This window comes from Rhinopithecus roxellana, chromosome 17 (genome assembly GCF_007565055.1).
Source record: "Rhinopithecus roxellana isolate Shanxi Qingling chromosome 17, ASM756505v1, whole genome shotgun sequence".
Taxonomy (NCBI): Eukaryota; Metazoa; Chordata; class Mammalia; order Primates; family Cercopithecidae; genus Rhinopithecus; species Rhinopithecus roxellana.
The window spans coordinates 20,943,041-20,958,616 of NC_044565.1; the positions used below are offsets into that span (position 1 = coordinate 20,943,041).

Consider the following 15,576-nt stretch of genomic DNA (forward strand, 5'->3'; position numbering starts at 1 on the left):
GAGAATCTGATTACTGTCCTAACCTTTCAAATGCCTTCTCCAGAGCATTTAAAGATGTGGAGAATCCAGGGATATGCTGCTGAAAAGTATAACTCATGAAGGGCTCCAAATCTACGCTGAAAGGTGTAACTCATTAAGGGCTTAAATTTATGCTTGTGTTAGAGATTGCTTTCATACTTATTTGATAAACAACAGCCTTCTCTAATTCCCCAAACTAAAAGCTACATTGAAATCTAGGGTTACTCAACTATCTATATGATTGCAGGATATACAGTTGAATCTTATCGGCTCTGACTGATGCTCAATGGTAGGAGCTTTTATGAGCTTGTACTAATCAAGTTGCTCCTTCCAAGGGGATCAGCACTCAGGACAATTAATCTGTTTGCTGTCTGACTCGTAATGAGCTATCTCCAACTCACAGATCTGGTTTTTACTCAACTTGCTGTAATAGACATTTTCATTTCTTTTTTAAAAAACTTTTACATAGTAGTAGTAATAATATTTACTATGATTTAGAGACTGGGTCTTGTTATGTTGCCCAGGCTGGATTTGAACTCCTGAGCTCAAGTGATTCTCCTACCTCAGCCTCCTGAGTATCTGGGACCACAGACATGTGCCACTATGTCTGGGTGTTTTATTTGATTACATTCAAAATACACTAGAACATAAGAGTGAAAACAAATTTAGACACAGTGCAATAAACTTTAAAATCGAAGCAATTCAAAGTAGTTACCAAGCACTATGTAGCTCTGTGATCCTACTATCAAACCAGCTCTGAAAGTGGCCAAGCATGGGGATAGGGTGTGGCTATAAGAGGGTTGTGGAGACCCGACACAGACAGCCCCTGGATGGGAAACTGAGAGATGCTGTCAACGACTTCTTGGGAAATGCCTTTCCTGTAATATTGAAAAGTCATTTACCTGATTCAGAGTATTTATAATCTTCTTCTAATGTTTCAGGAGAAAAAAATCTTTTCAAGATAGTACGAAGGCATCTTTGATCCCAGCTGTCTGTGACTCTACCACCATAGGTAATTTCACCTGAAAATAAATTTGTATTTTGAAATTATCGCTGTTTTTAAAATATTGATAGGCATACCTAATTTTAAAATTTTAACATTTATTTATGTACACATTTGTTTCGTACTGAAAATGGAAAGCACACAACAGAATTTCCTTCCACCACCCCCCTCAAAGATAATAGAAGTCAGTTTTTGAAAAGTAGAAAAAATCTACTATATGTACTCTACTCTCATTATTTTGCTGTTTTAGTGTTCAGAAACTAAAGCCACTGAGCTCAATCTACATATTTCTTTTTTGTTTCTGTTCTTTTGCTTTGAAATAGTGATTTTGAGTCTTATCATTGATTGCAGTATTCTAAAGCATACACATTTTCCATCAAACAGTGCTTCTTTCGAAGCCAATGAGTAAAGCAGAATCAAGTATTTGTAGCAAGGCATTCAACCTCTATACATTCCTTATTAATTATTGCTATCAGGGTAACGAGGAAAGATAGATTCAAAGCAAAAGGGACAACTCACTTCACAGTAATGATAAGGAATTATAACTGATTAGTATCCCATCTCTCTTTCCACAGAGAAGCTACTTTCCATGTGTCATCCCCAAACTATGTGTAGCAAGGAAGCACACTGGAATCTATTGCTGATATAATTTCTTTAAAATTCCAGATCGATTGCTACAATTCACCATTCACCACTGTAGTGTTCCTGGAAGGATTTCACCTGTGATACCAACATTGTCAACTTCTGAATCCTTCAACTGTTGATCCATTCTCATCTCTATTTCTTCCATCATGTCAAGAAGAAAAAATTGTTTTTTCTTTCTTTCAAGCTGACATGGTTGGTTGAGAGAAAGTTATTTTAGTCTTTGGAATCTCAGTAATTTATTTCTTCCAAGACAGGAATGTCTTTATCTGCACATCCTGTAGAGATGCTGTCTTCCCTCTCCTGTTGGAGTCACTCGTCAGTCTTGTTGGATAAGACACCCAGCGAGAGGGGAGGGGAAGTAGGTACCAGGGCTGATGGTTAAGTTGCTGAATCCCTGTGTCAGCAATTCCAAGAAGTAAAAAGGAGATGTTCTGTATCTTTCTAGGAGTATTCTTTAGTGACCCTCTGGGAAATCTTGGAACATAAAGTTGGGTTAAATCTCTGTTGTGGGTCCATCTAATATGGCCTGACTTGAAACTCCTCTTGGGTCCTTGGCGCTGGAACATAAAGCTCTAGTTTCTCCAACTACATGATGATGTCAGGGGAAGAAGGGTGTCCTAACATATATTATTCTAAAATAAGTTTCTAATTAAAATATCTGCATTTTGACAAGAAGCACAGAAGTGTTTTCCTTACAAATCAACAGATTTTGTGCTTCTCCATCCAGATTTGACTCTATCCTTTTTCTTGGGTCAAACTGAGTAAACAAGGAACTCTGTCATTTTGACTCAGGGTAGACGACTCACAGCTCACTTTCAAGAAGGAGTCTTCTGGCTTTGGTCTTCTTAGAAGAGGGACTGTGTGTGTGTGTACGTGTGTGCATGCATGTGTGTGTCTGGTGGGGTCCACCATCCATGCCACCGCCTGGTCTGGCCCCAGCATCATGGTTCCTGTGGGTCTCACTGCAGAACCCAACATAGTGGCTTCCCCTTTCTCTTCCTTTCCCATCTCTGTGGGCTGACTTGGGGATGATCCAATAAAAACTGGAGAGGCCTGAGGTTTGACTTTGTCTTTGCCAATTTTGAGCTCAGATCCACCCCCAATACCACTCCTGGATGTGTGTATTGCTGTAACGTACACTATAAAATCTGAAGGTCCTCCTCCAATCCCAAATACCTTCCAGTATTTAAAGCCTCCTAAATATTTCTCTGCTTATTCTCTCCTGTCTAGTTTCCCCACTGGTATTGCTATGTCTCCATGTTCAATCCCTCATTTTGCTTTTATTATAGCTTTGTGAATTGTTGCACCTCTTCCTAACCTAAAAGACCATAATTGCTAACCAATGTTTATAAGTTAGAGCAAAATTTATTAGCAAGACACATAGGCCTTTCAGGATATGCCCCCGGCTTACCTTTTTTAGTGTTCTTGAAGACACAACTGCCCTCCATACACATTTCCTCTTCTGGAGCTAATAACTGTTTCTCTAGTAGTGCCATGTCCCACACACTGCTGGCCTCCCCTCACCCCTGCAACTTTATTGAGGTTTAGTTGGTATCCAAAAAATGGGACACAAAACTGGTGAGTTTTGCATATGTATTTACTTATGTTGCTATCTCCACAATCCGTATGGTAAACATATCCTCTGACAATTTCTTCATGCCACCCACTTTTTTTGATTGTGGTTAGAATACTTAACATGAAATCTACTCTCTTGACAAATTAATTTAAAGTACAAAATACCTTATGATTAACTGTAAGTGCTATATTGTACAACAGATCTCTGTAACTTACTCATCTTGTATAACTATAATTTTATACTTACTGAACAACAACTCCCCATTTTCCTCCTCCCTCTATCCTGTGATAGCCACCATCCTCTTGTCTACTTCTAGACTTTTGACTATTATACAGGCCTCATATAAAAGGAATCATGCAATATTTGTCCTTCTGTGACTAACTTATTTCATTTAGTGTAATATCAGTCAGGTCCATCCATGTTGTCACAAATGGTAGGATTTCTTTCTTTTTTAAAGATAAATAGTATTCCATTGTATGGAATTACAATAGTATTGTATGGAATTACAATGGAATCACAATAGTATTCCATTGTATGTATATACTATACTTTCTGTATCCATTTATATGTTGATGGACATTTGGGTTGTTTCTATATTTTGGCTGCTATGAATGATTCATTATCTCCATCAGCTTTTGGTAGGCAGACATCCAGAATCTATCATAATAGTACTAATCAATATTTTATGAATTAATCCATAAACTAATGCCTACAAAAACTCACCATCAGCAAGTATCACCACCTGGATAAACCATTGTCTTTTTACTTCTATCTTTTTTAAAAAAACAGTTTCAATGAGATATAATTTAAAAAACCATAAAATTCACATAAAACATATATAAAAGAATATATATTGAAAATATATCTATTATATATAATTATATATATAAATTCATTAATTTTTGGTAAATTTACAGAGTTGTTTACCCATCACTGCAATCTAACTTTAGAACATTTCCATTTCCCCCCAAAAGAAATCTTGTGTCCATTTGCAGTCAGTCCCCATGTCTACTCCCTGTCCCATGAAACCACTGAACTACTTTCCATCTCTATAGACTTGACTCGTCTGGAAATTTCATATACATAGAATTGTACTTGTGGGCTTTTGTGTCTGAGTTCTTTTACTTAGCATAATGTTTTTGAGATTTATTTATGTTGTTGTATGTATCAGTACTTTATTCCTTTTATGGTGGAATAATATTCTGTTTATGGATATGCCATATTTTACTTAGCCATTCACCAGTTATTGGACATTTTTGGCCATTATGAACAATGCTGTTGTGAACATTTGTGTACAAGTTTTGTTTTTGTGTGGTTTTTTTTTTGTTGTTGTTTTTTGAGATGGAGTTTCACTCTTTCACCCAGGCTGGAATGTAGTGGCCCTATCTCGGCTCACTGCAACATCCGCCTTCTGGTTTCAAGTGAATCTCCTGCTCCAGCCTCCTGAACAGCTGGGATTACAGGTGTGCACTACCACACCCAGCTAATTTTTGTATTTTTAGTAGAGGTGGGATTTCTCCATGTTGGCCAGGCTAGTCTCGAACTCCTGACCTTGTGATCCACCCACTTGGGCCTCCCAAAGTGCTGGGATTACAGGCATGAGCCACTGAGCCTGGCCTTGTGTACAAGTTTTGGTGAGGACATATGTTTTAATTTTTCCTAAGTACATATCTAGGAGTAGAATTGCTAAGTCATATGGCAACTTTGTTTAAACATTTTTTCAAAGCAGCAGGACAATTTTACATTGCCACCAGCAGGTATGAGGGTTCCAATTTTCTCATATGCTCACCAGCATTTGTTATTGTCTTTTAAAATTATGGTCATCCTAGTAGGTGTGAAGTAGCACTTCATTAGAGATTTAACTTTCATTTTCCTCATGACAAATTGAGCATCTTCTCATGTGCTTACTGGGCATTTGTGTGTTTTCTTTGGTGAAATGTCAATTCAAATCAAATCTTCAATCATTTTAATATTGAGTTATTTTTCTTATTATTGTTGAGTTGTAAGAGGTCTTTATATACTTTGGATACAAGCCCTTATCAGATATATGATTTGCAAATATTTTCTCTCAGTCTGCATCTTGCCTTTTCACTTTCTTGATGGTATGTGTTGAAGAGTAAAAGTTTTAATAATTTTTTTTTTCTGAGATGGAGTCTTCCTCTGTTGCGTAGGTTGGAGTGCAGTGACACAATCTTGGCTCACTGCACCCTCTGCCTCCTGGATTCAAGCGATTCTCCTGCCTCAGCCTCCCGAGTAGCTGGAACTACAGGTGCCCGCCACCATGCCCAGCTAATTTTTTGTATTTTTAGTAGAGATGGGGTTTCACTGTGTTAGCCAGGATGGTCTCGATCTCCTGACCTTGTGATCCACCCGCCTCAGGCTCCCAAAGTGCTGGGATTACAGGCTTAATCCACAGCACCCGGCCTAAGAGTAAAAGTTTTAGATGTTGATGAAGTCCAATTTATTTTTTCTTTTTTGTGTCATATCTCGGAAGTCAGTGACTAACCCCAAGTCACAATTTTCTCCAAAGCTTTCTTCTAAGAGATTTACTTTTTTCTGTTAATTGTAGGTCTGTCACCAATTTTGAATTAATTTTTGTATATGGTATAAGGGTTCAAATTTATCCTTTTGTGGATGGACACCCAATTGTCCCAGCATCATGTGTTGAAAAGACTATCCTTCCCCCATTGAATTGTCTTGGCACCATCATTGAAAATCAGTGGTCATAAATATAAAGGTCATTTTTGGATTCTCGATTCTGTTCCACTGATTTATAAGCCCATTCTTTTTTTAAAAATATAAATGTTATTTCTCAACACAAGGTCCATCAATTCAAGACATTTTTGTAAGCAATGATACCAGCCATTCAGTCCATCCCTAAAGAACTGATGGTCCTGGGAGTTTAACCATGTCAATGCAGTCTTTTTTTACATTAACAGAAGAAAAATGGGTGCCCTTTAACAAAATTTTAGTATTAGGAAGCACAGAAGTCAGAGGGAGCCAAATCAGGTTTGTAAAGTGAATACCTAATGATTTCCCATAAAAACTCTTGCAAAAGTGCTCCAGTTTGATGACAGGCCTGAATAGCGTTGTTGAAGTGAAGATGGACTTTCTGGTGAAGTGTTCTTAGGCATTTTTTCTGCTAAAGCTTTGACTAGAAAGTCAAGAAGCAAAATGCCTTCAGCATTCCAAAAAAACTGTTGCCATGAGCTTTGTTCTTGACTAGCCTGCTTTTGCTTTGACTGGACCACTTCCATCCCTTGGTAGTCATTGCTTTGATCGTGCTTTGTTTTCAGGATTGTACTGGTAAAGCCATGTTCCATCTCCTGTTATAATTCTTCGAAGAAATGCTTCAGGATCTTGACTGCACTTGTTTAAATTTCCACTGAAAGCTTTGCTCTTGTCTGCCTCTGATCTGGATGTAAAAGTTTTGGCACCTATTGAGTGGAAAGTTTGCTCAACTTTAATTTTCAGTCAAAATTGTGTAAAATGAACCTATTGAGATGTCTATGGTGTTGGCTGTTGTTTCTGCTGTTAATTGTTGGTGCTCTTCAGTGAGGGCATGAACAAGATTAATTTTTTTCTTTGCAAATTGATGTGGATGGCCTACTGCTGTGGGCTTCATCTTCAACACTGTCTTGGTTGGCCCTTCTTAAAACTAGTTATCCATTTACAAACTGCTACTGATTTGTTTGAGGCATTGTCCCTACAAACTTTTTGTAAAGTATCAATATTTCACCATTCTTCCATACAAGCTTCACCATAAATTTGGTGCTTGTTCTGCTTCAATTTTAGCAGAATTGATGTTACCCTGGCAAGGGCTCATTGCAAATTGATGTCTTATCCTTCTTAGTGCCTCAAACTAGATCCAGAAACAGAATTTCCAACACAGATTGAAGATCCAAATTTGTAAGAACTGGAACACCTTTCTTAATTTTCCCATAAAATCAGTCTCATTTACAGCAATACTTTGGGATATTTGTTGCTGAGATGTCCTGTTTTCTTCAGAACAACTTTTTGACAGCTCTGAGACTCTTTGGACCAAGACTAGGTGCTGGAGGGAACAGTGGATGGGTGCCACATAAAAAGAAATCGACCTGATAAAGGCTCTGCTCCCTTCATGCCAGAAACAAAAAATGTGTTAGAACTACGGTCACCACTGTCAAGTCAAAATCTATGTCTATTCTTATGCCAGTGCCACAATGACTTGTAACTTTGTAGTAAGTTTTGAAATTGGGAAATGTTACTCTTTTGACTTTATTCTTCTTTCCACGACTGTTCTTGCCATATGAGGCCCTTCACATTTTCATATGAATTTTATAATCAGCTTATCAATTCCTGCAACATGCCAGTTGATCTGGGTGTAACAGTCTGCTGTTACATAGGGATTGCATTAAATCTATAGATCAGTCTGGGAAATTACTTTTTACCTGCACAATTACTTCCACAGCAGTAGAGACTGAGGTAACCTGAAACATCAAGGATTCTAGGAGAGGGAGAAGGAAAAGGATAATAAGAGATAGGAAAATTCAGGGTAAGCAGAGGATACCAGAGAACAATTTTGCCTACATCACCACTTTGCTAAACAATTTTGGCCCCATTGGGATGGCTTGGGGCAGGAGTACAAAGTAGCCTCCCAAATTACAGGGCTTTCCCTGTTGGTTCACTCTGGGGACTGGTCCTAAACCATTTTTACTATTATCTTGCTGCCTTCATCTCAAATATGCTTTAAGGTTTCATTTTGCCTTTTAGTCTATAGATCACCTGATACCCTTCTGCTGTTTTGCATTTCCCTTACTTGCCAATGAAAATCATCCATGTCCTTTCTGTCCCTTTTCAGAGCTCCTCCTTCTCCCACTTCCCAGTGCAAATATCCTCTCCCTTACTACTTGAGCCCACATGGTCCAAATTGGTTCTAATTTTGGCAACAAGATCCTTATGTAGTCACAGTTAATATTTACCAAAAATTTAATTCCTGAAAGATTTTTTCTTGTTCACAGGTATATCTGAATTAAGAGGTCTCTACTAGTCAAATAATGTTTAGGTTCTTTTGAATTTAAGATCGTGGATTCTGGAGGTTACACTGTCTGGGTTCAAATCTCGGCCCCAGCACTTTGTGAATGGTGTGCCTCAGTTTTCTTATGTGTAGAACGGTGATAATAATAGTCCTCACATTGTAAGGTTGTTATGAGGATTAAATCTGCTAATTCTTGGGAAGTGCTTAAAAGGGTTCTTGGCATGTGGCAAGCACTGTTTTTCCTATTATTATTATTTGAGAAAGCAGCTGCCCCATTCTCTATATGTGAATATTCTCATGATGTCCTGATGTGTTCTTCTCACAATCTTGTCTTCACACAAGGAACATCAAAAGTCATCATCACCACTATTAAACACAGGGGGAGGACACCATCTTTGTAAGGGCCAGGTGGGAGTAAACCAAAAACTTTGTGGTACATAGATGGAAGGCCTGGCCACAAGGACGTACTCACCAGTAATATAAATCAGTGCATCCCAGGGAATCTTTCCTTCTTTACAATAGAGGTTGAGGTTCAGTAAAGCACATTCCCTGTCACTGTCATTAAATTCATAGCAGATATTCCAACCAAGGGGGCCAAACTTCTTTCTCTCCTAGAATGAAAAATGAAAATGGTCTGAAACAAAATTTGATAAAATAAATTCTGTGTAATATATTGAAAACTAAAAAGAAGTTTCCATTGAAATTGGGCATCCCCACACTGCAAAATCAGTAAAATCATGTGGCTCAACTTCAGCTAGGCTTTCACCAAACAGAGTAAGCACCTCTTCCTTCAATACTGGCTCCTCCCCATATTTCCAAAAGAAAATTTGCTATTACTAGAAATTTGATAGACCTGTCAAAAGAACATTTTTCCTTCAGGGTAAAATAAAGCATTTTTTCATCAAAGTAGGAAAAAAAAATTTCACCTGTAGTCTTTTGGCATAAAAATATTGACCCTGTAATCATCCATCTGGTGGAGAGAACTACTCCCTGCTGTTTTAAGGAGTCTGTCCATGATTTTTCAGTTATGCCACACATAGAACCATATTTTTGTTTCATGGCATACCATCATGAAATCCTCCCCCAACCTCCTTTGTTATTTCCCTATCCTATCTTAATTTCTTAAATTTGAAACTGATAATTATGCCAGAGGTTTGGTTCCAAGTTCCCTGCTCTTGATCTCAACATTTTCCTAAAGCTTAAACTACCTCCGCATCTCACGTGCTTTTGTTAGCGGAACAAAGGCCTCAGACCCAGAACCCCTCCCCTGATCCCAACCTGTCAGACCTCCTCTAATACCTTTTAACCTGTTTATCTTATATCTGGCATATTTTCTTTTCTTTTTTTTTTTGAGACAGAGTCTTTCTCTGTCACCCAGGTGGGAGTGCAGTGGCACGATCATTGCTCATTCACCCTTGACCTACCAGGCTCAAGCAATCTTCTTACCTCAGCACCCAAGTAGCTGGGACTACAGGTATGTGCCACCATGCCTGGCTATTTAAAAAAATGTTTTTTGTAGAGATGGGCTTTTGCTGTGTTGCCCAGACTGGTCTTGAACTCCCAGGCTCAAGTGATCTGCACACGTTGGCCTCCCAAAATGTTGGGATTATAAGGATGAGCCACTGTGCCCAGTCTGATTATTTATTTATTTATTTATTTATTTATTTATTTATTTTCTGTAGACCACACACATTTGAAAACCGGAAAACTAATATAATAAATATGCCACCTATGAGGAAATCTATTTTGTGCTTATTGAACTGAATTGAACCTACTGCATTCATCCAACTGATGATATTTTGTAGGCAGATCAGACGAGAGGTGAGAGCTGAATCTGTGAAACATGGAGGCAAGGGGAGTATAGAGATTGAAAGTTGAATGAAAACAACTTGGGTTCAGACACAGAATGGAGTCTTCAGCATTTCACAATGACATTTACAAGCTTTCACTTAATTATTGCTATTTATTTCACAATACACTTCCTTGTTGCTATTAAAAAGCAGAGTTGATAAGTGTACCTGAATAATCGCATGGAAGAAACAAATGCCAAATATTATTTGCCTCCATTTTTTTCCAAGTATATTTTCTTCAAAAAACGAAGGTGTCATTTCAGTAAATGCTCGTCTGATATTTGCACGTAAGCCTTTTGGAGGCTCATTGGTCACCTGGATTTAGATGAAATATACATGGCAGAGAGAATGATTTTATAGATTTGCGTTATTTCTGAATAACACACATAGACTGAAAGCCATTGAGATGATGTAGATAGCTGATGTTCATGGGGCGGTGGGGACCATTCCTGGCATGTTTGAGCCTGCTTTGTATCTTGCTCAGGCACAGTCCAGGGAGAACATGGAATGGCAGGGTTCTTAGACCTACAGTGGTTGAACCACATGTTCAACAAGAACCTCAGACACTTCCACTTAGTGTCCATTTTTTCTAAACACAGGCCAGAAAGCATGCTCAAGGTTTCCTCATTGAATTTTGCATCATCCTGACATATGGCATTGTCCCATAGTTTGTCCCCTGATGTCCCATGACATGGGACAGGGAGGGAAAAAGCACCTCTTGTTCCTCATATGCAGAGGCTTGCCATAGATCATAAACCTCCAGCATTAAAATCCAACAGCCATACTAGTATGGCTTGTAGGCTTTCCTGTTTCTCAAATACTGAAACATTCCCTTAACTCTGGAAGGGGTTCTCTTCTCATCACTCTGTACCCTTAACATTTTCTTGTGAGGGTGAGAGCTGGAAGAGCTGAATACCAGTAGGACTAGAATATGCAAGGATGGGGTTGGGCAATCATTTCCCTGCTTGTTAAAGATGAAAAGATACTGACTTCACCTCCCCATCCTGGCCACGCAGACCCCCACATGCTTCTGTGCAGGCTCTGATATCCTTGGAGGCACTAGATGAATATTCTGAAACCAACCATTTCACATTGTTCCAACCATATGCATACATTACCTTGACAGAATTTTGAAGAACTGTAACAGGAAATGTATTACTAGGCATGGAGCTTAAAAAAAGTCGAAAAGTGTCCTTAATAGCACTATCTGTTTAAAACAAAGATAAAACAACAAAAAAGGAAAATGTTTAGTTGGTAGTAGTACTTTTCCATAAGAAACAATTATTCTATAGAAGGAAAAAATCCTATAAAGCTTTGTTTAAAGACCTAGTTAATCTATTACAAGTATATTGTAAACTGTTTTAAAATGGGAGTAAGATGCGTTGTTTTAGAAACTTCATGTTAGGAAGGTTTGGCAGTCAAGAAGTAGGCACATTTGGGTAAACACATTAGGAACATGTTAATTTTTAATAGTTACTGAACTATTAAGGGTCTTATCTTTGAAATGGGAAACATTTTCAGTTGAAAAAGCGGGCAGTTATTGCCCACGTATTTATTTTCATGAGGATTTTTTGACCATTTAATTTAACACAAGGGGCATGAAAATGGCCAATATCAGAACTTAAATGGTTGGGTTATAAATGATTATAGCAAGGGCCAGAATAGGACTTTTCTATCCACTTAAGTTTAGTAAGCACTTAAAATACACAAACAACTTCAGCTGGCTTCATTAGCCCATCCAGTCTCCTTGAAGAACTGGCAAATGCTCTTGTCCTAGTTATAGTGAAGCTGAACGGCATCTCCATATTCTGGAGGCTCATGTAGTACCACCACAGCAAATTGCTTTTTTGATGCCTCTCTAACATTTGCTTCTTAATTATATTCCTAATCATTGGGGACCTCTGACCAGTACTGAAGACCTCCTTGTCATTTCTCTTTAATTATTTAAATAGAAATAAGCCACAGGCCCAGCAGGAAGCAGGCCATCTCTTATTTGACTGCAAAGGAATGGAAATGGTGGAGATTATGAATGGTGGATAAAAATGAGTCCTTACCTTTATCAGAAGCAACCTGCAGAAGGCTTGGGGGTGAGGGCAGGGGGCCAGGAAGTGAAGGGCCTTTAGGGGAAGGCTGCTAAATCCTGAGCTGGCTCAGTGAACAGTGCAGACTGGGGACTCTGGAAAGGAGCAGCTCTTCACCTTAATAAGTGGCACTAAATAAAGTGATTTGCAAGATCATCTGCATAGTTCTTACCTTTCCAGAAAGCTTTCTGTAGTGAGGGCACAAAGAAAGGCCTCAGAGAAAGGGCTCTCTCTGGATATGCTTGCCTGGAAGTTCTACCCCAGGCCTTCACAGCAGAGTGGTAGAATGGGACCCACACCATTTGTTGCCAATAAAATAGTTCCTGAGATTTTGGTTATTTTTATACTAACACTTTAAAATGAGTAGATTCTAATTCCACTTCCTCTCTTTGCAGCCCATTACACTTTCTTGAGTGGGCAAAAAAGTGGTGAGATAATAGCTAGTGCCAGCAACTATGAGTAATGCTGGGCATGCCCATGGGGTGGGTGTGGCTCTGAGGCACATGTAAAGGTTAGTTGCCATGTGGTTACAGAGGATAAAAGGTGGTAAAAAACTACTCTAAGGGAATTGGTGGTAATTTGAACTCTTCCTTGACATTTCTCGTTATATAGGGAAAGATTTAATTTCTTTTGTTTGTCCTAAGTATATTTTTCTTTTTAATATGCCTATAAGTAATATATTTCAAATTCAAATGACCTCTCATAGAAGGCAATAAGAAACAGAAATGATCCAGTGGATCCTAGCCTCAACTTGTAGTTCTGAAGGCCTTTTGTCAAACCCTGGTTGTGTAAATTAGCTAAATCTGTCTAGGTCTCAAATTTCTCCTCTTTAATATAGGGAAACATAGTGCCTACAATAATGAATTATTATAAGGAATGAATTCAACAAGAAAAGGTTACATCAAAATGTTATTATTATGCAGGGGCTATGTGCTCAACATGTGCTCAACATACCTGGATCTGTGAAGGTTTTAATGAGCTCTTCCATTGCCAACATCCAAGAAACAGCAAGATGGCAGTTTTGCAAAAATACCCAGTTTCCTGATTTCATTGCATCCTTGATCATTTTTTCAGCAATAGGTCCCTGTCCTTGCCCCAGTGAAATTGACTGCACCCTTAATTAAAGAGCAACAACAAAATATCATCTTATGCTATTTTAAAGCAAAATCAATATCAAGAAATGTAAATACAGTAGACTCTTGCTTAGGATATATATACATATATACATTTTGAATCCTCATTCCAATAGGAGTACAAATATGTTTTCCTTATTTCTTGTTTTTAAAAATATTTTTACCATGACCCACATAGAAAAGTGCAAAAACCGAATATACAGCTCTACAAATGATCACAAATCAATACCTGTGGTTGAGAAGAGAACTGTGCTGATATACCACAGACATTTCTTTTATGTCTTTCTCTGCCTCAATGATTTCCCCTTCCTTCTTCCCACAGGTAATCATTATCCTAACTTCTAACAACACTATAGATCAGTTTTTAAACACTTAAAAAATTAAAGTCTAACATATATACAGAAAAATACATATTATTAGTGTATGGCTCAATGAATTCTCACAAAGCAAATGTGCACATGTATCACCACCCAGGTCAAAAAACAGTACCTCTCCTTATCCCAAAAGGCAAAAACAATTTTGAATAATAATGCCATCGATTAATCACACAGCATCTGTGAAAGCCAATGTGGGAAACTAGCTACAACTAAGAAACCTGTGCAAAGCGTTGGGCCTCTGAAAGCACCCAGAAGCAAAGCCAATGAACTATACACAACATACACCACAGTCAAACCCTCAAAGAAAAACAGGAATACAAAAATAAAAAGCCTCAATGAAATGACAGAAACTTGAAAATGATAAATACTAGCTCTCTTGGATAATTAGGAATCAGCACAAGAACTATGACAATTCAAAAAATCAGTTTCCTTCCCTCTAAATGATTGCAATGGATCCTACCAGATTGAAACGTCTGAAATGACAGATATAGAATTCAGAATCTGGATGGCAAGGAAGCTCAATGAGATCCAAGAAAAAGTTGAAATCTAGTCCAAAGAAGCCAGTAAAATGATCCAAGAGTTGTAAGATGGCATAGCTATATGAAGAAAAAACAAAACTGAACTCCTGGAATTGAAAAATCACTACAGGAATTTCAAAATACAATTGGAAGCGTTAACAACATACTAGGCCAAGTCAAAAAAAGAATTTCAGAGCTCAAAGACTGGTACCTCAAAACAACCCTGTTAGGCAAAAATAAAGAAGAAAGAATTTAAAAAATGGATAAAGCCTATGAGAAATATGAGATTATGCAAATAGATAAAACCTATGCCATACTGGCATTCCTGAGAGAGAAAAGGTAAACAACTCGGGTAACATATTTGAGAATATAGTCCTTGAAAGTTTCCCCAATATTGCTAGAGAGGTTGTCATGCAATTTCAGGAAATTCAGAGAAACCCTAGGAGATACTATATAAGAAGACCATCCCCAAGACACATAGTTATCAAACTTTCCATGATCAATGTGAAAAAAAAATTCTTAAAGGCAGCTAGAGGAAAAAGTCAGATCACTTACAAAGGTCATCCCATAAGGCTAACAGCAGACTTCTCAGCAAAAACATTACAAGTCAGAAGAGATAACATAACTATATTCAGCATTCTTAAAGAAAAGAAATTCCAACCAACAATTTCATATCCTGTCAGACTGAGCTTCATAAGCAAAGGAGAAATAAAAGCTTTTCCAGATAAGCAATTGCTAAGGCAATTCTTTACCACTAGACCAGCATTACAAAAGATTCATAAAAGAGCTCTAAACACGGAAATGAAGGAGTGATACCTGCTACCACAAAGACACTTAGGTCCAGAGCCCACAGACTCTATAAAGCAACTACACAATCAAGACAACAAAGCAACCAGCTAAAAATATCACAACAGGATCAAAACCTTACATATCAATATTAACGTTGGATATAAGTGGTCTAAACACCCCATTTAAGAGGCACAGAGTAGCAAGTTGGATAAAAAAGTAAGACCCAACCATCGTCTATCTTCAAGAGATCCATTTCTCATGTAACAAAACCAACAGGCTCAAAATAAAGGGGTGGAGAAAGATCTATCATGCAAAAGGAAAACAAGAGAAGAGGAGGTGACTATTCTTATATTGCAGAAACAAGACTAAATTGACAACAGTAAAAAAGGACAAAGAAGGGCATTACATAATGGTAATGGGTTGAACTCAACAAAAAGACTTAACTGTCCTAAATATAGATGCACCCAACACTGGAATACACAGATTCATAAAACAACTACTTCAAGACCTACAAAAATACTTGGAAAGCTACATTATAATAGTGGGGGTACTTCAGCATCCCACTGACA

General features: G+C 37.9%; 1 protein-coding gene across 2 annotated transcripts in view; it reads right to left on the reverse strand.

Moving 5' to 3' along the window:
• The window catches only part of DNAH6 (dynein axonemal heavy chain 6), a 330,576-nt gene that overhangs the window by 22,498 nt on the left and 292,502 nt on the right, over positions 1-15,576 (reverse strand). For both annotated transcript variants that reach the window (XM_030920632.1, XM_030920633.1), the window contains 5 exons: positions 13,145-13,305; positions 11,228-11,316; positions 10,278-10,424; positions 8,732-8,870; positions 921-1,040 (listed from right to left, as the gene is read on the reverse strand). In XM_030920632.1, coding sequence (XP_030776492.1) covers positions 921-1,040; positions 8,732-8,870; positions 10,278-10,424; positions 11,228-11,316; positions 13,145-13,305 — 656 coding nt within the window. The remainder of the gene's footprint in view (positions 1-920; positions 1,041-8,731; positions 8,871-10,277; positions 10,425-11,227; positions 11,317-13,144; positions 13,306-15,576) is intronic.